This window comes from Chiloscyllium plagiosum, unplaced genomic scaffold (assembly GCF_037043375.1).
Source record: "Chiloscyllium plagiosum isolate Xiang-an unplaced genomic scaffold, Cpla_swu_hap1 HiC_scaffold_5, whole genome shotgun sequence".
NCBI lineage: Eukaryota > Metazoa > Chordata > Chondrichthyes > Orectolobiformes > Hemiscylliidae > Chiloscyllium > Chiloscyllium plagiosum.
This window is the reverse complement of record NW_028270143.1, coordinates 71,698,414-71,722,291: the sequence shown is the minus strand read 5'-3', so window position 1 is coordinate 71,722,291 and position 23,878 is coordinate 71,698,414. Positions and strand designations below refer to the sequence as shown.

The 23,878-nt window shown below is 39.7% G+C and overlaps 1 protein-coding gene across 5 annotated transcripts in view; it reads right to left on the bottom strand.

Annotated features, from left to right (window-relative positions):
- kat2b (K(lysine) acetyltransferase 2B) overlaps nt 1-23,878 on the bottom strand; it is a 74,633-nt gene continuing 50,755 nt past the window's right edge. For 3 of the 5 annotated variants that reach the window (XM_043690215.2, XM_043690218.2, XM_043690217.2), the window contains 8 exons: nt 23,466-23,576; nt 21,327-21,470; nt 17,091-17,205; nt 16,917-16,953; nt 13,689-13,752; nt 13,512-13,596; nt 9,148-9,337; nt 1-4,711 (listed from right to left, as the gene is read on the bottom strand). In XM_043690215.2, the coding sequence (XP_043546150.2) occupies nt 4,693-4,711; nt 9,148-9,337; nt 13,512-13,596; nt 13,689-13,752; nt 16,917-16,953; nt 17,091-17,205; nt 21,327-21,470; nt 23,466-23,576 (765 nt within the window). In that variant the 3' untranslated portion in view covers nt 1-4,692. Of the gene's footprint in view, nt 9,338-13,511; nt 13,597-13,688; nt 13,753-16,916; nt 16,954-17,090; nt 17,206-21,326; nt 21,471-23,465; nt 23,577-23,878 lie in introns of all 5 variants that reach the window. The other 2 variants (XM_043690216.2, XM_087987298.1) reach the window with 1 other exon arrangement.

The window sequence follows — 23,878 nt, the reverse complement described above, 5'->3', positions numbered from 1 at the left end:
TAATTTGAAAGTTACACCATTTATTTTTATCTTGGTACAATATATTAATTTTACAAATGACATTTGTTGTACCGGCAGCAAGTACAAAAGTTTACAAAAATCACAAAAGTGAAGTTTACAATATTGCACAAAATCTACTACCTCCTCCTCAAAATGAATGAAGGAAACATTTAGAAAACCTCTATGTTAGTCTCTCAGTTTTAACATTCTAATTTTGTATTACTGATGATTTTATGAAAAATAAAATAAACATTTCAAATTACTTTGTTTTAACTACTAAATAAAAGCATTGATGTTAAATGATCTGACTTATTTATGTTCAATATTTTCCACCAATTAAGGCTGGCATTCATAATATTGGTGGAAAACACAACCTATACAGGCTTGGATCATAGCATCTTAAGTCTTAGTTTGCTTTGGAATCTTACTTTGACTGAATTACATTCAAATTATGAACGTTAACACCAGATCTTGAATGAACTTGAAATGTTCCACTAGTCCAATTGGGTATCCAATATATAATTTAACAATAGGATTCAAATGTTATTTCAATAGCAAAGTGCTATCAGAAATTCTACCCATAAAAAATATATAAAAGAAAATGAGAATTATTTTTACCAAGTTTACCATAGCGAATATAGGTGATCCACAAATGCAATCACCAGTTGAAACTTAAAGATTCTGAAAACAATTAATTCCATGTTCGTGGAAAAGCTCCACGAAATGAGAAAAATGGGTTGTGAGTTAGACTACAGGTACACAATCATCTTTGCACAATTTCTCCAGAGTAGGTCTTCTACTTATAGAACAAGTTAAAATGGCTTTGGATTTTAAAAGCTAGAAAATCTCTTCGTAATATATAGCACAGTAAAATGAAACGGGGGATACCTTTTACAATATTTTGTAATAATTTTGTTAAACAAATGCTGTTGACAGCACTTTAAGTTTCTAAATTGAATTTTGCAAACCAACCTGGAAAGAAATAAAGGAATTTATAGAAATGGTATGAAATTGAATAGAAGTCTTTAACAAGGATATATGTAGATACAATTAGATCACAGTATTTTAACTACAATATGTCAGTAGTTAATGTTATAGTGCAATATTTAAGAAAATAAATCTTAATGAGTTTTTTTTATAAACGTAGTCATTGCAATATCTTTAAATTTAGGACAAATTGCTTTAAATAAAGATGAGCACAACTTTCAGTCAGCAGTTTATATCATTTCTATAAAGAGATACTTACTTGAATACACATTAAAGATTTGCAGACCATAATAATAAATGAAATATGTGGACAGCTTGTGCTATCCCAACTCAGCATTGTAAGGATATGAATCTTCAAATAAATCACAGCAAATACCTACACTTTTGTCTACATTTGTTCTGATAAATTAAAATATCCTTCGAAAACAAATCATTTGGGCAGACTGTTGCTCATGACCACTTAGCTACTATCACACATTAATATTCAGTCACTTAAATATTTACTACTTGAGTTATCAGGGGAAAGCATAATTACATTAATATATTTCCCAAGTAAATGGGTTTTGGTATTGTCTAGCATTACGTTATAGTTGTATTAGCATTTTGTCTACTTATATATAAATCAAGCAGTTCACCAGTGTCAGCTAGATAGTCTTCATTCTCCACTTAGTGAACAGTTCATTGCTCATTTGGAAGATGGCACAGACTCAATGAGCAAATGCCCTCCTTCCACACTGTGAGAATTCTGTGATTCTGTAATTTACTTGGGACAAACAATCTGGACTTGTGAAGTGTTATGTAATACAGGTGACCAACCTTCCCACCCTTTCCTTTCTCTCCTCACTGAGTCAATCTGGCAAGAATTCTACAGAGCATAAATGCCAGCATTATCCACACGAATGGAAATGATAGAAACAAAGTTTCTACAAGACAGTCTTTGTATTGTGCTGCCCAAAGCTATAAAAATTTGTTCTTTTGAGTACACCTCTCTGAATTATTATTTTTTTTCAACTATAATTACAACAGGCAACAATACAAAGAGGACTTGTTGGAAATGCTAGAATGCATAAAAGTGGATAAATATCCAGGACCTGATTAGTGTATTCCAGGTTGTTGTGGGAAGATTGGGATAAAGTTGCCAGGCCCCGATCAGAAATATTTATATCAGCTATACCAATTTATCATCAGGTGAAGTATCGGAGCATGGCTAATGTTGTGCCATTGTAAAGAAAGGAGAAGCCTGGAAATGATAGACATGAGTCTGACATTGGTGGTGGGTACATTGTTGGAAGTGATTCTGAAAGGTAGGATTGACATGCATTTGGAAAGGCAAGGATTGATTAGGAATAATTAGCATGGTTTTGTGCGAGGAAAATTGTGTCTTACAAACTTGATTGAGTTTTTAATGAAGGAACTAAAAAATGTGAGTGCATGTGGATGTAAAGTCATCTGTATAATGAGGAGTTTGAATAAGATCACCTCTCTCTTTTAAACATTTAGGATCCTGAAGGGAATCAACACGGCAGATGGTGTGAAGATGTTTCCACTTGCAGGAGTAGTTAGAATCAGGCAACACCATTTAGAATTAAATTGTTTCCCATTTAAGCTGGAAGAGAACAATTTTATTCTCTCAATGTTGTTAGATTTTGGAATTGTCTTCTCTGGAATGGTGGAAACAGAGTATTGAAAGTTTAATTTAAGGTTGAACTAGATATATTGTTGGTCGACAATGAAGTCAAAAGGTATAGGGATTGGATAGGAGAATGGAGCTCATTGAACTATCAGATCGCTGTTTAAGAAAGAAAGCATTGGAGACAGCTCAAAGGGATTCACTTGGCTTAATCCTGGAATATATAGGGTTGACTCAGAACTAAATAGGTTAGATCTTTGTTCATTAGAGTTAGAAGAATGTGAGGTGATCTTATTGAAACATACAAGATTCTGAAGAGGCCTGACAGAGTAGGTGTTGAGAAGATGTTTCCATGTGTGGGGAATTTCAAACTAGAATAAGGGGCCACTCATTAAAACTGAGATGCAAAGGAGTGGAGAGGGTAGTGAATAACTGGAATTATATACCCCAGAGGGTGTGGAGGTTAGATCACTACAAGTATTTAAAGAGGAGGTAGATTTTTGAAATTACAAGGAGTTGAGTGCAATAAGGAGCTGACACTGGAAAGGAATTGAGATCTGGGGCAGATAAGCCATCATGTAGAATAGCAGGGCAGACTTGAGGAGCTGATCCTAACTTGTATGATTGTATGTATGCAAGATTTTGGTTTTGGTGAAAATGCCAAGAACTTATTGAAATTATTTAAGACACAGACATTGTATGTGGTTTCTTCTTTCCCTCACTGTTTGGGATATAAGAAATTGTTGTGGGGAAAATCTATTAATGAGATAAAAATGTAATGTGATGGCTTACCTTTTAGAAATCATGTACTGAATTAAATAATCCTCCAGTTCTGGTGAGCATCAATAAAAATATGAAAGGACTGGTTTAAAAATAATTGAATCCTCATTAAACAAATTTATTTTAATTCCAAATTATGAAACCAAAACTTTTTTCTCTTAAGAAATGCATCTGAATGGAAACAAAAAAACATTGATTTTAGGAATTTTATGTCAAAATATTTGCAGTTCATGGGGGATTGTGAATTTTAAAGTATTATCTAAATTCTGGAGTTTGGCTGGGGAACACCAGAATGCTGCTTTGGTTTATCCAAATGAGAACAAAGAAGCTCATCTTTGTGATACTTAAAATTTTAAACTGCTTGGGCATTTCAAAATTTGACATTTCTTAACAAATAGTACAAAACATACTGGGAAGCATTTAGATCCAAAATGGGGGCAGGAATGGAACAATTCATCAGTTCACTGGAACTGAACGAGTCAGATGTCCCCTTAATGTGGACTTTGCCACTCAACAGCCCCAGTGAAAGCTGAACCTGATTAACCTGTGACTAAAATATTGTGACAGATGCCAGACATTTTTGGCCAAGCTGTTACCTCTGCATATTTCAGCCATAAGACAATAGGTCTGTTATAGGCCAACAATGGTAACTGAGTGGCAAAAACACAAGCTTATTCTGTAGATCTTGCGTGAGCATCCCTGACCTCACAGAAATATAGGAAAATTTAGCCTGGGCTGCTCTTTGTTTAGAATAAACTGCCAATCTAACTAAACTACAGACTGCCCTAACATAGAAAATAGGGTCTTTTGTAAATCAAGGATTCTAATTTATACATTAAGTAATCCTACTGCCTGCCTTGACTGGACATTCTGATCACTTAGTGGTACATTTGAGGTGGGGGAGGGTTAAATTCTCAGTGGTCAGGATGTTACGTCCTTTCCTACCCTAGTCTGGGGGTGATCTCAAAGAAGCAGCATGATGGCTCAATGGTTAGCATTGTGCCAGGGACCTGGGTTTGATTCCAGCCTTGGGTAACTGTGTGGAGTTTGCAAGTTCTCCCTGTGTCTACATGGGCTTCCGCCGGGTTCTCCAGTTTCTTCCCACAGTCCAAAATCGTGCAGGTTAGATGGATTAGTCATGATAAAATGTGGGGTTACAGGATGTGGGTGGGGCTGCATCTGGATGGATGCTCTTTGGAGGGTCGATGCAGACTCAATGGGCTGAATGGCATCTTTTTGCACTGTAGAGATTCTTTGGTCCACTGGGTATGGGGCTTCAAAATCCATCTTCCACATCATTGCATTTTTTTAATTCTGCAAATAGATTAGTTTTACATTATCTAAACATTCTCCTTTAGTTGTTTAAAATCTCCCTCCATTTATAGAAAGCGCAAGACTGTCCAGTCTCTGTGTTCATAAAAGTCAACTAAAAGCAGGATGACAGTTCTTCTTTGAAGATGAAGGAAAGCTAGGCTAAATCGTTTTACTTAGGAATATGAATTAGTTATTATTATGGTTTTTAATTCAAGATTTTAGATTGAACGTTTGCAGCAATAAAGCAAATACAGTCTCGTTTGGGAACTCAAACTGCCATAAGCAAGTATAAGCTATTAATTCTATTAATACCTGGTCTGGATATAAATGTACATCCCTGGATAAAATATTACTATCTTATCTGAGGATACAAATTGCTAGGCAAATATTGGTAATATGGAATTGACTACATGCATTTCTAATCAAATTTTAATTAGAACAGACAAATGGTTCTTAAATAATCTAGCTAGTTTCATACTTAGGCTTTAGTGAGCTGATTAATCTAAGATGCAAAGCTCACCAGCAGAATTTGGGCAGTTCCAACCTTAACAGCACAGAAAATTATTTGAATCAAATAATCTCATCCCTTAAAAGAAGGCACGTAATCAAGCTGAAATACAAAATGACTCCCTCTGTGTATATAATGAGAGAACTAGATTTCACCCCACAGTAACTGGATATTAAATAGCTTGAATTATTTTAAATTGTATATTCTTTCAAATACAAAACTTGCAATTACATTATACAGAATGCCTGCTTTAAAGAATTGATTTGACTTTGGTCCAGCTGGTGACTGACACTTTCAGAAAATTCAAGCTTTAGATCTAAATTATTGAGAAACTCACAGACTATTTATTTGGATGTGAAGTAGGAATATTACAAAACCTGGCTGTGTAGAGCCCATATTTTTCATGCTATGCTGCTGTTCTGGATCCAAAATAGCACTTGCACTGCGGGCACCCTGCCTACAGCTGTAATGCACACCATTTGGTGGAATTGTTAGCACATTAGCTGGAAGTGTGTTCCTGAAGTATGCAGAGTAAGCAGAACCGGACCTTGGTCAGCACATAACTCTGACTTGACACCTGTGTGCCATTTTCAAGCTGATTGCTCCAGCGCTTTTTTTCCTAAGTTAATTTACATTTCTAATCAATCTGTTCAGAGATGTTATTTCACACTTTTGGGAGCAGGTGGGACTTGAACTTGGGTCATTCGGTCCAGAGGTAGGAATTCTACCACCCCACTACAAGAAGCCCAGTACTCCAGCTCTTAATCTTGCACAGCTGAACATGTTCATCAGGGCATCTCCCCGAATGCTACTTAAGAGCATTGTCATCTACTTTCAAGTTGACTGCTGCTTGATTGTGTTTTGCTAGCTGTTGCAAACAATACTAACAATACTGAGTTAGTATTGTTCTGTGTGTTAAATTTAGTAGAATCTGCAGGGCTTGAAGTAGTAAATGGGAAAAAAACTTGGTCCTCACTTCAAGGTTCTGTTCACTCTGCATGCTCCTTAGCTATGGGTGTTGTTGTTTCTAATTCTACTGGCACACAGGAAAACACAAGGAAACATGGATGAAGACAAGCTGCTCAACCAATGAGGAACAGAACAGATTTAACCTACTCAACCTCATCCGGGAAGTGTGTGTATGTGTGAAGTTGCTATTTTACTAAGGAGGTACTCATTGAAACACATCTTTTACTGCAGACAGGGCAGAGCACTGGGGTTGTACTGATTAACTTGTTTACATGGGTCTGCTTTCAGGCTGGAGCAAGGACACTGCATGGTCATTGTCAGCAGTTTATATGGTAAGGAAGGACTGAATGAGAAAGGAGACATTCCCTTTATCCATGCTATCTTTAACAGCTTATCTGACTGCACAATCACTAAATACATGCCCCAATTCACCATTTTGACAACAATGTAATACCTTTTATGAATTATTACAGTATTACCCCCACTGCTGAAATAAATACTGACATGAAAAAACTTTATCAAACATTTCGTCTAATATTCCACATAGAAAAGTCAATTAATTAATTTTGTGCAATATCTTAGTGCCTGTTGTCCTTGTGCTTTTGCCTGACCTAATATCCCAGTGCTGTGCTGTGCCAGTGGCTGTGGCATGCCTGGCAGAAGATAAATGACTTTTACTGGGGTGGCTTTGAAGGATGACTTTGCACACCTGGAGGTGTCAAAGGCCTGACCTCAGCCAGAATCAGCTTGGCATGATGACAGCATACTGGCTAGCTGACGGGCAAAAGCATGGAGCAGCAGAGGAGGGAAGACAATTACAATAATCCGGAGAGGACAGCATGGTTAATGTTCCACAGTATCAGTGCATTCCCCTACCATCGTACCTCATCAGTCTTATTAGTTTGCTGTTATACAGAGATCCTACAAGCTACTTTGAGCATAGATATCCTCAACATCATGCAGCTTACATGATAATAAACAGAGACACCCTGCAGTACTCAGAGTAATTGCAGAGCCCCTCTGCTTTTGCAGCTATGGAAGCTGAAACATTAGCCACGGCTGGCTGCACCATGATTTGCTCTTTAAGTGATTGCATGCAGGTGACCACCACTTCCCAACTTGGTCAGGGCCACTCCTACTCATTTCTCATTGCATACAAATGTTTTTAAGCATGCCTCTCAAATAGATACTTTCTGTATTGGAGCAAGCGATGCATGGTGGTAATGGTGGTGGTGAGTTTGATGAGAGGAAAAAGCACATAATTAGATGGGGTGGTGGCTTACCAAAACATCACCTCCTTCTGATCTATACCAGAATTAAGTTCTGGACAAGACGTTTCATCTTCCTGATGCCAATTAATGTGAGATTTGAGTTATGATTGACACAGATTTGCTGGCAGGTGATATTAAATTCACTGGTCGTGACCACACATATGAGATCATTAGAATTCCTTCATGGCTTCAAGGTTCTCAAGCCACAATGTCTACTGGCATCAGTGGCTATCTGCTCCCATTGCTTTCACACAGCTTTCCAGGAAGACTTCCTGTCACCCCCATCACCTTCTCCCTCCCCTGGCTAGGGATAGGAGGCCTTGTTTGGTTGGTTCACCTTGAAGTTTCAGGGTCAGTGAACCTTGCAGTACATTTTACATCCTGTTGTGACAAACTTTTTTTTCTTACAGACCAGATGCTATTCCTCTACCACTGACAGCAGCCACAAGTCATCTCCCCTTGAAGAGGGCTTTACATTATGTTAGCCCCATGAAACCTCAGACCCTCTGTTCAGACTTGGACAAGTGGCCACTCAGCACTGTGTTTACTACTAAGTTGCAAGTTACAATCATTTGAAGCTCAGAAGTACATCACTGTCCCCACTCCTGTTTCTTTTGGGGCTATCAGATATTATCTCATTAGGGTCATGCTTAAGAAGCAATGTTTAAGAACCTTCATACGTGTGTGGAGTTTTACTCAGTAAAACCATGTAGCCCTTCTGCAAAGTGCACTAGGAAGATTTGAACAGCTTATCTTGCCAATTACACTGTAACTGTGAGGATCTTGCATATAGTGATAGAGAGGTCACGGAGAAGAATTCACAACCTGAATTCACAACCTGATCTACTCATATCAGGTTCCTTCAGCAAGCTTGGTTAATCATTGACAGCATGAAAGTAGCTCAGATTTGTCTGGATTGGAATTGCCTCACTGAATTCGCCACAGAAACAGACAAATTTGTCATCATTGTGGTTAATTACAACCTCCCCAAAAAGTAAGATAATCAACTGATTGATAAACAACTGAAAAGTGTGGGTTTGAACACTCCCTACGCAGTCACCAGTAGCTCACTCAAAAACTTATGAGGACATTGTCATTAAACTCCTGAGCCAGCATTGAAACACACAGTACCCTATTCAGGTGGTCGGACATGTGGAGTTTCACATTAAGTCAAGGTAATCACTGAACTATGGATATGTGGGCATGTGTTCACATGCCTACGCTCTAAATACTTGGTAAAGATAATGACTGCAGATGCTGGAAACCAGATTCTGGATCAGTAGTGCTGGAAGAGCACAGCAGTTCAGGCAGCATCTGAGGAGCAGTAAAATTAACATTTCGGGCAAAAGCTTTCGCCCGAAACGTCGATTTTACTGCTCCTTGGATGCTGCCTGAACTGCTGTGCCCTATGCTCTAAATACTGCCTGTTTAGAACAGATAGTGTCCCAGATCTCACTGCTCTTTCATTCCATGAAAGGATTGTTTTGCAGAAAAGCTCCATGTGCAAAACTAATCCAACCCCTGTCTCAAATCGCATCTGGCTATGTGAAGAATCTTCCACAAAATCTTAAGCAGCCAGTTTCTGGAGCTACTGGAAGCATTGTGATAGACCTTCTATAGACTATACAGTACATTAAACTAGCATAAACTAGTCAGAGCACCACAAAAAAATAAAGTTATGAATTTACTTGTCTATCAGTCCAGCTTCTTTAATTTTACTGTAAAAATTTTTTTCCAAGATGTTGGCACATTTGAAGTATTCGCTTTCTGGAGGATTATATTCACGACAATTGGTGAAGATTCGTTGCATGTCGGCCATGAACAACTTTTTGGTCACATAATAGCGGTTCTTCACACGTTCACTCATTGTTTTCAAATCTGTGAATCAATTGTATCCAAAAAAAGTGTTAAAGGAAAACATTCTTATTGCTTGAAGATATATGTGAAATGAATACAAAATTACAATAATTGCTGCCCATTTTAATTACCTATGAGTTTAAGAGAAGCAGGCTACAGGGGAATCTTCAACACATTCCACCACTCAATAAGATCATGGCTGAACCTCTTTACCAACCTCAATTTCCCATTCTATCTCCAAAACCTTTGATTCCTTTTACACCAAAAATACACCAATTTCAATTTTGAACATATTCAATGAGTAAGCCTCCTTACCCTTCTTGGATAAATAATTCCAGAAGTTCACATCCTCTGATTACTCAGAGGATGTTCATCTGTGACTTAAATGTCCGACCCCTGATCCCAGGTCTACAGCCTCTCAACATCCAGCCTGTTATAATCCCTAAAAATTTGATGTTTCAACGAAATCATCTCACATTCTTCTTGATGCCAGATTGATTTAATATCATCTCATCCTACTCAAGACTCTCATTATAGAATAACCTTGTCATTCCAACAATCAATCTAATAAACTTTTGTTGAATTCCTCTCAGGAACAAATTCTTTGTACGGCAAGGTAAGCAAACCTGTGCAACACTCCAGGGGCTGAATTACATGCCAAAGGCTGGGTTCCCACATCACAGTATAACCGTTCAGAGGTGAACCCACCTTCACTTTGAAACATGAGGGGGAACGTCTTTCTATCTCCAGGAGGAAGTCCTGTCTCATTGCAGAGCTGGCTAAATGGAAGTGAGCTAAATGGAAACTGGCTGCGTGAGATTTTGTGGAAGCAAGCAGCTCTGCACCACACCATGAGTGTCTCTGAGTGAGAGTGGGTGCGCGCGTGTGCATGTGGCAGTCACTTCTGATTGGCACAGGAGTTGCTATCCTACCTTAATTAACCAGCAGCACAAGGATTTGGAGATAGCATGAGTAATTGTGGTTGGTAAAGAGGTTCGACCATGATCTTACTGAATGGTGAAGATTCCCTGTAGCCTGATCCTCTTAAAAGTATCTATTAATAGGTTATGTAGTATTGCAATAAGATGGAAAAAAACAAAATTAGGGCTAAAAGGTGTAATCTCAGGAAGCAAGAGGAGAAACCGAGACATTGAAATATAGTCAAAAGGAGCTGGAAAAGACCATTTGGCCATTTGAGCTTGTTCTTTAGCCCTAAGAAATATAGCTAACTCCTTCTTGAAACCATTCAATGTTTTGGCTTTCTGTGACAGTGAATTCCACAGGCTGACCATTCTCTGGGTAAAGAAAGTTCTCCTAATCTCTGTAAAAATGGCCTACTCCATGTCCTTAAACTGCGACACTTGGTTCTGGACTCCCCAGTGACTGGGAACATCCTTCCTGTGTTTACCCTGTCTCATCCTTTGAGAATTTTATAGATTTCGATGAGACTACCCCTCATTCTTCTAAATTCCAGTACATATAATCCTAACAAATCCACAATCTTGCTTCATACGCTAATCCAGCCAATCCAAGAATCAAATTTTGTTATACTCCCTCTGTAGTCAAAGCATCCTTCCTCAGATATGGAGACCAAAACTGCACACAATAGTGCATGTGTGGTCTCACCAAGATTGTGTATAATTGCAGTAAGAATTTCCTGCTCTTGTACTTGAATCCTCTTGCTATGAAGACCAATATACCATTTGCCTTTTCCACGACCTGCTGCACCTCCACGTTTACTTGCAAAGACACCCAGATTTCATTGCACCTCCCCTTTTCCCAACCTATTTCCACTCAGATAATAATCTGCCTTTCCGTTTTTGCTACCAAAGTGGATAACCTCACATATTATACTTTGTCCCTGTCATGAAGGGTACATGTGTTTGTGGTAAATGTTTGAGGTTCAAGCAGCCTCAGCTCAGATTACAAACTGGTGGCTGAACTACCGACAATGTGACACATCAAGAAGGGGAAAGGTTTCCTGAAATCTTTTACCAGGAGGGTCATACTGTTGAGAACAGTGTCTTCTGATTTGTCAATATTCAGGGACAGGAAATATGACTACGAGTCATGAAGGAAATGAGACTCAGAGGGCAGTAACTGTCCCACAGATCGGAGGTTCTATTAGGCTTGCATGAATAAGAATGAGGACTGCATGGTTCAGGATGCCATATAGGTTGGCGAAATAAGTAGCAATGTGGTGATGGTAAAGAACATCATATTAAGAGGGACTGACACCATTCTTTGCAACATGAGCAAAAGGTCCAGGTTAGGTTAGATTCCCTACAATATGGAAACAGGCCCCTTGACTCAACAAGTCCACAAAGACACTCCTAAGAGTAACTCACCCAGACCCATTCCCCTACCCTATATTTACTCCTGACTTGGCAATTTAGCACAGCCAATTCACCTGACCTGCACATCTTTTAGATTGTGGGAGGAAACCAGAGCACTCAGAGGAAACCCACGCAGACACAGGGAGAATGTGCAAACTCCACACAGACAGTCGCCCGAGACGGGAATCAAACCCAGGTCCCTGATGCTGTGAGGCTGCAGTGCAAACCACTGAGCAACCATGCCGCCCCACATGGCTGTGTTGCCTGCCTGCTGCCAGGATTTGGGATTTCTGATCAGGACTGGAAATGAGCTTGCAATGGGACGATGAAGTTCCAGTCAGCAAGTCCCTTGTAGAGGCTTTGTTCTGCCTGCATTGTTGGTAAGTGGTCCTGCATAGTCAGTATGCGGAGCGATGCAGCAAATTACTCTGACTCTGACTCAAAAACTGTTTTAGGAGAAGTGTGTTCCACTTGACAGACCACTGGCAGTACTGGGGAAAGTGGCATCTGTAGTGGGGATGGGGGCGTGTAGGGTGTGGCTCTGGTAGTTAATTATGGCATTGGCACAATTGAAAGGGATGATCTAAGATCAAGAAACCTTTTAGCGTTTGGCATGTGGGTAGTCCTGTTTTGTAGTTTCACCAGATTGACACCTCAATTTTAGGCATGCCTGCTGCTGTTTCAGGCATGCCCTCTTGCACTCTCATTGAATCAGAGTTGATCTTTTGGTCTACTGGAAATGGTCAAGTGAGGGATATACCAGGCCCCAAGGTTGCAGATTGTGTTGGAGTATAATTCTACTGCTGATGATGACCCACAGCTCCTCACGGATGCCTAGGGTGTATTGAGTTGCTAGATCTGTTCAAAGTTGATCCCAACCACCATGGTGATAGTGCCACATGATATGATGTATCAGGAATGTATTCTCAATTGAAGATGGGACTTTGTCTCCAGAAGGACTGTGTGGTGGTTACTTTTTCCAGTACTGTCGTGGACAAATGCATCTGTGGCAGGCATATTGGTGAGGATGAACTCAAATATGCTTTTCCCTCTAACTAATTTCCTTATTAACTTCTGCAGATCCAACCAGGCAGCAATGTACTTGAGGGCAGTAAAGTAAACCTCCTGCTGATTACCACTTACTACCTCTCACTTGGCCAATGAATCAGCGCTCGTTTTGAAAATGAGAAGAAACCACAGAGGGTGGCAAGGGTGCAGAAAGTACTCTGGGTGGAGGACTTCAACGTTCAATACCTAAGGTGGCTTGACAGCAGCACTACTACCTGGGTGTCGCTGGCTGGCTAGCAGGTTTTGCCCATCCCTAGCTACCTTTGAGAAGGTGGTAGTGAGCAGCCTTCTTGAACCACTGCAATCCACCTACTGTAGGTTGACCCACAATGCCATTAAGAAGGGATTTATCAGGATTTTGACCCAGTGACAGTGAAGGAACAGTAACATATTTCCAAGTCAGGATGGCAGGTGGCTTGGAGGGGAATTTGAAGGTGGTGGTGTACCCATGTAGCTTTTCTTTTCATTCACAGGATGATGGCATCGCTGGCTGGGCCAATACTTATTGCCCATTTGTAAATTCCCATCCAGAGGCCAACCACATTGTTGTGGGTGTGGAATCGCATGTAGACCAGTCCAGGTAAGGATAGCAGTATTTTTTCCTTCCCTAAATGCCATTAATGAACTGTGCTGCTGTTGTCCTTCTAGATGGAAATGGTTGTGGGCTTGGAAGGTGCTGTCTTCCACAACAAAGTTTTCAACGCAAATCTGTAACATTTTACAATTTTAACGCAAAAGTCATTTTTAGGTTAGATTCATCATTGAAGCTTAATGAAATAGATCTTACATACCCATTGGAAAGCGAATTACTTCATAATAACCAGGGGCTTCAGTTTTTTTAACTGGTTCCATAAATGGCCAAGCACTTTGGTGACTCTATTAATTGAAAACAATTCAGAATTTTAGTTTCTAAGTGGAGAAAATCGATATGATAAGTAACAGCTGTAAAGATCAAAGTCACTGTTTACCTTTACTTGTTGCAGGATGTTTTTAAAGATATTGTAAAGCTGGTCAGGGTCTCTGGAGTCTTTACTGAAACAAAAGAGTCAAATTTTAGTTTTTAAATAACCTGCATTAGAATCTCTTAATTCAAGTGTTCGGAGTTACTGGACCAAAAGTAAAAGAAAAATGGCTGTAAGTATTCAAAATAATTTCAAAACAACACACTTGCTGCTTTTGTAATTAGTTCATGTTTACGGACTTACCCTCTTAAAAAAAGTCACAAAAATACTGAATGCACAGCATTATGTTTTTCTTTTGAAGGTATTAATAGCTGCACATACAAGATTTCACCTATCGAAAATTAAAATTTATGCATTCTAACAGTAGTAAGTCTAATATTTGAACATATACTGAAAGTCCAAATGACCCATCCTGCAAGATGATCGTGTACCCAGTTCTGCATTTCATCTTGTAGGATAAAACTGGCTATTTTTGCAATGACAAGCCGATGGACATTATTAAAATGACATACATTATATTTGATACAACACTCAGAAACCATTTGTCTCTTGTCAGCATGCATGTTAAAAAGTGCAACTCTGAACCAAATAGCAAGTTAGGGCTATACTGATCAATGTAACTACACTGGAGCAAACAATTTAGCATCACTGACTTGACATTGGAGAATATCACAGTTTTGTCAGTGACTGAAAAATGTCACCACAGACCATCTTTTTTGTCAAAGCACATTGTAGGATCTGCTGCAAGGAGCGCTCTGATAGTGTAGAACAGGAAAATAAAAAGAATTTGGCAGTCCACTCATCCACATCACTGGGTGCAATTGCTATTATCAGTGATATTCTTTTATGATGTCAACAGTGGATGCTGCCAAAATACAGCAAACTAGTGCCTTCCAGTACAGTGAATCAAGGTTTGCTCAAAAGAATGAATTCTGGTATTATTCTTAAAAGATAGAAAGATAAATACTCAGGATGACTGTAATAAATTACTGGTGGATACTAAAAAACTTTCAGTCTGGACAAATAATTCACATGAAACTCAACACAGAAAACAGGAGGTGGAATTTTCCCATTAAGCTCAAATAGCAGGACAATTTCCAGGAGGGAAGCCCATGGCCTACTAAGGTGAAGAGCTCACCTCATTTTCCAGCAATTAGATGGTTAATTAGTAATGAGTCGCCTTCTTCTGGAATTAAAACTCTAGACCAGTGACCACCTTCTTATGCTTGGTCCAAACCCTTGACCGTGAACAGATTAATGTAGATTATTCTTAGTGCCTGGTAGGTTAAGAATAACGCCCCACACCCACTTTTCCACTGTCTGATGTCTGTTTTGACAGGAATAGAGTCTGAAAGGTTAACCATATATTTTCACATTGGAGATGGAGATTCATACCAGCATCTTGCCTTCCAAATCTATGGTGCTGAATCTTGGACAGCTGTAGAACAACATCAATAATGTTGTCTTAGAAGGATCTTGTGGAATAAGTGAGAGGACAAAAAAAAACATGTTTTCCAAGGTACAGACACACCAAACATGGAGATCATCATAATCTCACATCAGTTGAGATGGAAGGGCATATTGGCACAATGCTTGACTCAAGACTGCCCTAACAGGTGCTCTACTCAAAGCAATATCAGGGAAGGAGTTCACACTTGGCGCAAAGGAAATGTTCAAAGACATTCTCAAAGCCTCCATTAGGACTACACTAACAATATCAGTGCATAGGAAGTAGGTACCAATTGTGTCACTGGACTCAAAATACCAACTTCGCTTTTCAGTTCTGAAGAAGGGTCACTAAGACTTGAAACAGTAACACTGCTTTCTATCCACAAATGCTGCTGGACCTGCTGAGTTTTGACAGTGATTTTGGTTTCTGCTTCAGGTCTGCAGCAGCTACAGTTCATTTAAGTGACCTAAATAGCAATGTATCATCAAAACTAAGATCAATGTCAACCAATTTCACTGGGTGGTCCAGTTTCCTCCCAGAGTACAAAGATGCAAAAATAGAAAAGGTTTGGAGAGATATCAGCAAGGTGCAAGCAAGTGGGACTACTTTAGTTTGGGATTATGTTCGGCATGGACTGAAGGGTCTGTTTCTGTGTCGTATACTCTATATGTGGGTTAGATGGATTGGCCATGTTAAATTGCCCTGGGGTGTCCAGAGATGTGCAGGCTAGACGGATTTGCCATAGAGTCAGAGAGCTTGGAAATAGACCTGCCGATCTAATTAGTCCATAGAATCCCTACAGTGTGGAAACAGGCCCTTTGGCCCAACAGGTCCACACTGAACCTCTGTAGGGTAACCTACCCAGACCCATTCCTCTACTGTACAGTTTACCCCTGAATAATGTACCTAACCTACACATTGCTGAACACTATGGGCAATTTAGCATGGCGAATTTACCTAACCTGCACATCTTTGAATTGTGGGAGGAAGCCCACACAGACACAGGGAGAATGTGCAAACTCCATACAGACAGTCATCCGAGGCTGGTATAAACCCAGGTCTCTGGTGCTGTGAGGCAGCAGTGCTAACCACTGAGCCACCGTGCAGCCCATGTTTCCAAACTAAAGTAGTCCCACTTGCCTGCATTTGGTCCATATCCCCCCAAACCTTCCCTATTCATAGACCCTCCCAAATGTCTTTTGCGGTGGGCAGTGGGATGCTCTTCGAAGGGCCGGTGCAGAGTTGATGGGCCATATGGCCTCTTTCTGCACTATACAGATCCTTTGTTCCAAGAATAGGAGCAGCCAGTGAAAGAAAATGGCAAGTCAGAGAAGGTTTGAACCAATGAACTGCTACCACTTCTACCAGCGGTCAATCAATGTTTTCACTATAGGGAACCTTGTGAGGAAAACAAAGGGTTCAAAAGGATTCTGTAAACCCAATCATCTGCAAGGATGGATCATTATGGATATAAAGAATTACTAATAAGGCTTGAAGGTCAATTGTGGGTCAAATTGAGGACCAAAGATTTATATAATTTGGTTCAATTGAATGACTGAGAGAACAGATTAGTGGAAAGGAGCAGAATTTATGCAGAGGACCAAAAACTTTGTTCTTTACAGTGGTCACCTGGAGGGAATTTTTGCTCATTCGACATTTGTCTGATCGTAAATACATTTAATATATTCAATCACACCTTAAAATGATCCTGCTTTTGCACAATCTACATAAATACCTTCCTCCTGTATAATTATACCAATTTATTTTTTCCAGAACAGACTTACCCTCTTTCTTTTCCACTCGACTTCCAACCAGATTCCCCTGTAGATAAATTAAATCAGCCTTTTAGCTCTACTCCATAAAACTCATATTAAATTTTAAATACTAGCACAGGTCGTGTAAGGCGAACTGTTATAAAGATTAGTGTAAATACTTCAAACCTGTGTTAGGTTGCTTACTTATTCCAGGTATACTTTCAATAGGAATCTGTGGCACTCCTTCTTTAAAGCAAGAGAGTCCTGGGTACACCTTTCGAATCTGTGCTTGTTTTCTTTCTATCAACTTCTTTATAATCTTAAAACAAAAAGAGAAGCAGCACAATAATTAGGAAGAAGAAATAAATTAAACTGCTTCTTTATTTACTGTACCACTCCTGGGCAACTAGGAAAATAATTAGGACATAATAAAGAGGAAGCGCTAGACCAGGTCCATCAAGGTCTATATGGAGAAAAGTTAATATTAGGAGTTCTGATTCTGAATGTTATTAATATTATGATTACTATTATGATTTTAATTTGAAGCAGTAACTCAGTTTCCCTGTCCACAAATGCAGCCAGGCCTTCTGAGTTTCTCATATATAGTGAGAGAAATGAGAATTTTGAATTCTGATGAAGGGTCTCTGGTACTGAAACATTAACTCCATATATGCTGACAGACCCTACTCAGTTTCTAAAACAGTTTGTTTTTTTTCAGATTTCCAGCATCTGTAGTTCTTTTTTTCATATTACTGCTGAGTTTCTCTGTCTTTTGTAACAATAAGGGCGCTGCCTTAGTTTAAGGGCGGCACGGTGGCTCAGTGATTAGCACTGCTGCCTTACAGTGCCAGGGATCCAGGTTCGATTCCAGCCTCGGGTGATTGTAGGTGTGGAGTTTGCACGTTCACCTTGTGTCTGCATGGGTTTCCTCCGGATGCTCTGGTTTCCTCCCCCAGTCCAAAGATATGCAGTTCAGGTGAATTGGCCATGTTAAATTGCCCATAGTGTTAGGTGCATTAGTCAGAGGGAAATGGGTCTGGGTGGGTTACTCTTCGGAGGGTTGGTGTGGACTGGTTGGCCCAAAGGGCCTGTTTCCACACTGTAGGGGATCTAATCTAAAAATTGAAAATAAAATACAAGTAAGTCCTTTGGTAGGGTGGCAAAAGACAAGAAGCTGGGAAAGATAAACAGAAATACAGATCATGGACAGGAAATTGATTAAATTACCTGCCATCTCCTTAATAGAGAAGCAGGGACCTGATGAAATATCATCATAGTGAGGCAAAGAAAGAAAATTAGCATATGCAAAAAGTAAAATGCTGCAAAGTCTCTTGTCTAAGTGGGAACACAGAAGTCAGGGAACATGCAGCAAAACAGATCAAGATGAACAGAGAACCCCAATGCTGATTCCAATAAAACTTTAACCGCACGTATTTCCTTCCAACACCTCATCCATATCTCCGCTAAAGAAAAAAACGTCAATATTGTTGGGTCTGAATTTAAGAATAGAGTGCTCAGCAGAAATGAGAGATGCTGTTCAGGTGGACGATGAAAGACAGAATAGTAAGACAGAAAATGAAAAAGGGGGATTTAAAGTCACAGGAGAACAGGATCATACACAGTGAGAAAAATGAGAACCTTGATGTTCACTTGGCAACAGTCGGCATGGACAAGTTGGACTGAAGGGTCTGTTTCTGTGCTGTACATTTCTATAACTCTATAACTTGGGGAACTTAAACAAAAATAAAGCGGACAATTCCCCAATCTAACATATGTACACTTTTTGCCATTAAGAGACCAGGGCATTTCAATATGTTTACATTGAACTCACATGGTTTCTGAGTGATCATGAAACTAAACAACAAAATAGAGATGGGGGCAACTGCTTGCAGAAGCTAAATGCTTTTTTATAGCACACATGGGTAGGGATCAGAAGTTCTCTCTTGGTTCATCCAGCAAATCATTGGACTCTCTTCTGCTGCTAACAGCCTCCCTTAAGCACTGGCCATGATTTCTAATCTCTGCAACATGCCCCAGGCCTGATCTGAAATCTGATATTAACATTGCACTGAGGATGGCAAGGATGTTAACTGTACTCTGAGTGGGGGATTTCAATGTCCACCACAGGAGTGGCTCAGCAGCAACATCACTGATGACCTGGTCAAATCCTAAAAGACATAGCTGCTAGACTGGGTCTGTGACAGCTGGTGAGCGAACCAACAAATGGGAAAAACATACTTGACCCCATCCTTACCGATCTGTCTGCTCCAGATGCATCTGCCCACGACCATATTGGTAAGACTGACTACCAAACAGACCTAGTGGAACCGAGGTTCTGTCTGCACATTGAGAGTACCTTACATCATGTTATGTGGCTCTATCACTGTGCTATATCGGACAGACTGAACAGATCTAGCAACTCAAGACTGGGCGTCGATGAGACAATGTGAGACATTAGTAGCAGCAGCAGAATTATACTCCAACACAATTGTAGCCTCATGACCCAGCATATCCCCACTCCACCGTGAACAGCAAGCCAGGGAATCAACCCTGGTTCACTGGAGAGTGTAGAAGAGCATACCAGGAGTAGCACCAGCGATGTCTAAAAATGAGCTGTCAACCTAGTGAAGTTACCAAACAGGACTACTTGGGTGCCATACTGCTGAAGCAACCAATGAGTCAGATCTAATTCTGCAGTCCTACCAAATCCAGTCATGAATGGTGATTGACAATTAAACAACTCACTGGAAAAGAAAGGCTCCTCAAATATCCCCACCCTCAATGATGAGACAGCCCAGCACATCAGTGCAAAAGATAAGGTTGAAGCATTCGCAACATTTTTCTGATAGAACAGCTGAAGGATCCTACATCTCAACTTCTCCCAGAGGTCCTCAGCATCACAGATGCCAGTCTTCAGCCAATGTCATTCACTCATTGTGATATGAAGAAACAATTGAAGACACAATACTGAAAAGGCTATGGGCCCTGACAACATCCTGACAATAATACTGAAGATTTGATTTCCAGAACTTGCCACACCCTTAGCCAATCAGTTCCAGTACAGCTAAAACATGGGCATTTACCCAACACCGTGGAAAATTGTTCAGGTATACCCTTCACACAAAAAGCAGGATAAATCCACCCCAGCTAATTACCACCCCCATCGGTTTACTCTTGATTATCAATAAATTGATGGATGGCGTCATCAACAGTGCTATCAAGCAGCACTCATTCAGCAATAACCTGCTTACAGACACCCAGTAGGTACCTCACTGTTCCTGAGAAAAAAGGGGCACCTCGAGTGAGATAGCGGACTGTGACCTCCTCTCACCGTGGTACTGGTGCAGACCATCCATGGCTATAATGATCGAGTATAGATCCCAGTGTATATCCAGCTGGACACTGAATGTGCTGGACCTTGCTATCCATATTCAACCTGTCCATGGAGGCAGCCAAACACGGACATGCTACAGCCAGCATGATAATGATATTGTTGATGGACTACTCCATCCTTTGATTAAAGTCACTGACTGCCTCTGACTTCCTGTGTCTGTTTCTGCAGTTTATAAGTCATTAATGGCTGAAAACAGAGGCTCATCTTGTGCCTGGACCTGAATTGCTGTCTGGTCTCAGGCAATCCTCTACGTGTTAGAGTCCTGAGGTGTTGCTTCTTGAGTTGACTGCGGAGACATATCAGTGATATGCTCACTGGATCATGCTCCCAGATCCAACCCAGAAACAGTGCCTGCCCAAGTGAAGGTCTCTGAGTTGGTGAAAGTGCAAACCTTCAAGGGTTCATTGGCTTCCTCCTCCAAGGTGGAGGTGACGTTGAGGATTTCCAACAGTTTCCTCTTTCTGATGCTATTAGCAACTGTGTAAAACGGAATATTAATAAAAGAGTTTTCTGATAGGTGAAGAACACTTGGCACAATTTCAGTCCAGGCTGTTTGGGTCAGGTAGCATTGATTCTTTTGGTGGTTGGCTAGAGAAAGTATTGTTCACCACCCTGCATAACAACACCTCCAGGTTCCTGTCCCCGAAGTGGGGAGCGATCTTTTATTTCCTTTTGGACATGTGCTCTGTAATAATGGTTCAGCACCACAGTGTAAAGGCAAGTTCATGGCTGGCTGCATCTGAAGTGGGGTGCAGCTGGGCTTCAAATGAGGTGCCAGAGGTGCGAACGTTGAAAGATCCTGGCAGTGACGTGCACTTGGACCACTCCAACTGCACAATTCTCCCCAAGAAAGATGCCCAAGAGGTCTGCAATATAATTAATGAGGTGATGAGCAGAAGATGGCATAATAAAAGTGCTTCTGGGCCATTGTGGATCAGGCACCATAAATGTCACACAACAAAAAACTTTAACTGCACATTGAAAATTGCATTTTTTCTTACTAACTGATCAGAAGTAAAATATCAGCAAAAATAGGCACGCAGTACCTCTTTCTGTTTCTTTATGATCACTGAGAACTCGGTGTACGGGATCCTTGGATTCAATTCACAGCCCATCAGAGTGGCACCTTCATAGTCTTTAATGTAACCAACATATTTGACTTTTGGAACTTTTATATCCTTAGAGAATCCCTGAAATAATACAGAATATCAGAAAACAACAAAATAAATGTCAAACTGCTCAAAGACAACATGTTGACAATTACTTTGTAGTAATTTAAAACTTTTCTGAGATTTTTTTATTTGCAAAAATATACTTTATACACAAAAATAAACTTTATGTTCATACACAGTTACTGAAACAGTTCTGTAGTCTTTGCACATGAAGACTAAACAAACATTGGAATTTGGCATTCCCTGTAATTGCAAAAAACCCAAGGCATTCCTTACTTGTACAGGACAGTATTTACATACATTTGAGGCACTGAGAGGGTCGGATAACTGAACGGCTCCCCATTGTACTTTGGCAGAAAGATCTTAAATGGTGGTCATTGTTCACTGCTCCTTGGTGACAGCTACCCCCAAATAAAACTTGTCGACAAAATTGGTGCACTATATAATAACAACAGGAAGTAATAATGTCTCAGATTTGTAACATAATTAAATTGGTTGGAATTTTAAGTCCAGTTATTTAATTAAATAGCTTCAGATTTAAACATTTTTCAAGTGGCAAAATCTACAAACTTTGAGTGTTAGTAAGACGTACTGGTATTTGCAAGTGCAGTTAAACTCTATTACAGTGGCTACCTTTAGGTCTACTGGAGTATACATTGTGAACAATCCAATTAGTTTGCAGCATAATGCAATCAGTCAATTTAGAAAAATTATTCCTTGAAATTGGAATGTAATTTTCACTTCATTATAAAGATAGTGAACTTACAATATTTACGTCTAAGACATTGTAAACTTGATAATAATATGTAGTGAGCAAGAAAGCTATTATTCTTGATTAGGCGGAGGAGGCAATGGCCTAGTGATACGTTAATCCAGAAACTTAGCTAATGCCTGGGGACCCAGTTTGAATCTCACTATGGCAGATAGTGGAATTCGAATTCAATATAAATCTGAAATTAAGAGTCTAATGATGACCACATCCCATTAATGATTCTTTTTCAGAAGTGAGACAGTTATGCTTAAACTTTCTTTTGCACTAAATACATTAATATCCCTGAATTTCTTAAGTGAACTGGATACACTGAATATTTTCTTGTACTTTAAGATTCCCAGGTATGAACTTCCCGAAGAGTCCTACTCAATAGCCAGAATATCTAGACAACTGTGGAAAATACCATAATTTTTTAAATAACACTTCTTTTAGCTTTTCCCCATTGTTTATGGAAATTCCAGTGTAGATGTGCTATGACAAATCATATTCTCCTGAAGTATGGAAATTAAAATGTGAGAGCAAGGAATGGACATTAACTTCAGGCATTGGAATGTGCAGACTGCAGTTTGACTAGTTGTTCTTGCCAGCAGGAGATCCAAAGTATCAGAGGTAGACTACATTAATATGCCACTGGTAAATTAAATGCCCTGCTGCAGCTGACTTGCTTCAGGCTGGTGTACTATCATGCGAAGTGGACCACAAGCCGTTGTAATCGGTGTTGACACGTCTCAGTAATGACTGCAGAAAACTGATGTAGGTGCTATGGGCAATGGACATGGAGTGGGGTGGGGGGTTAGGGAGTGACGGGAGGTGGAGTATGTGTGGAAAAGCAAATGATCACTGTTCTGGAAAGCCTACGCTGGCAGCAGCCTCCAATATTCCTGTGGATTGTCAGGGATCATATCTATTTCTCCTAGACTCACTATAACAATTCTGCATGCAACCATGAAGATCCCACCTTTTTACTATTTTAAAAGCCCAGGAAATACAATGGCAGATCAAAAAAAAAATGTGTGGGATTGGGACAGTACATTCCCAATATTTTTCTTTCTGCAGCTGCAGTTTTGTTCATGGTGCTGTGAATCTAAAAGATCCAGGAGTAAATTGTTACATTGTATGAAAATTAGAACATCTTGTTAAAACATTTCATTTAGATTTCTCATCACTAACTATGCGCGAACTGTTCCATTGTAATATACAACTCTTTGAAGAGCATAGAATCAACAGCCTAAATGACATACCTGCTTTTTGAAGTAGCCAATTGCATATTCATCTGCATAAGTCAGAAAGTTCAGAATGTTATGTTTGATGTGATATTCTTTCAGATGATTCATTAGATGGGTTCCATAGCCCTAAAGAACAAGCATTTGACCATTGGTAACCTCTCCATTAATACTTATTAACAAAATAAAATTATACCACTGCTTATTTACAGAAGCACACCTCAATAACTTTTACAGGAAAAATACTTTAATAAGCCCATAATTTATCTTTCAAGTGTTTCAGTATAACAGAGTTTGACAGTGAAGATTGTGACTCATAAATTCAACTCTGTTGTGTATCAATGGTTTGAGTCTTTATTTACAGCTTCACAGGTGGCTCAATGGATAAAACTAACTTTTAACTTAGCCTTACAAACTGAGTTCCAATCTCA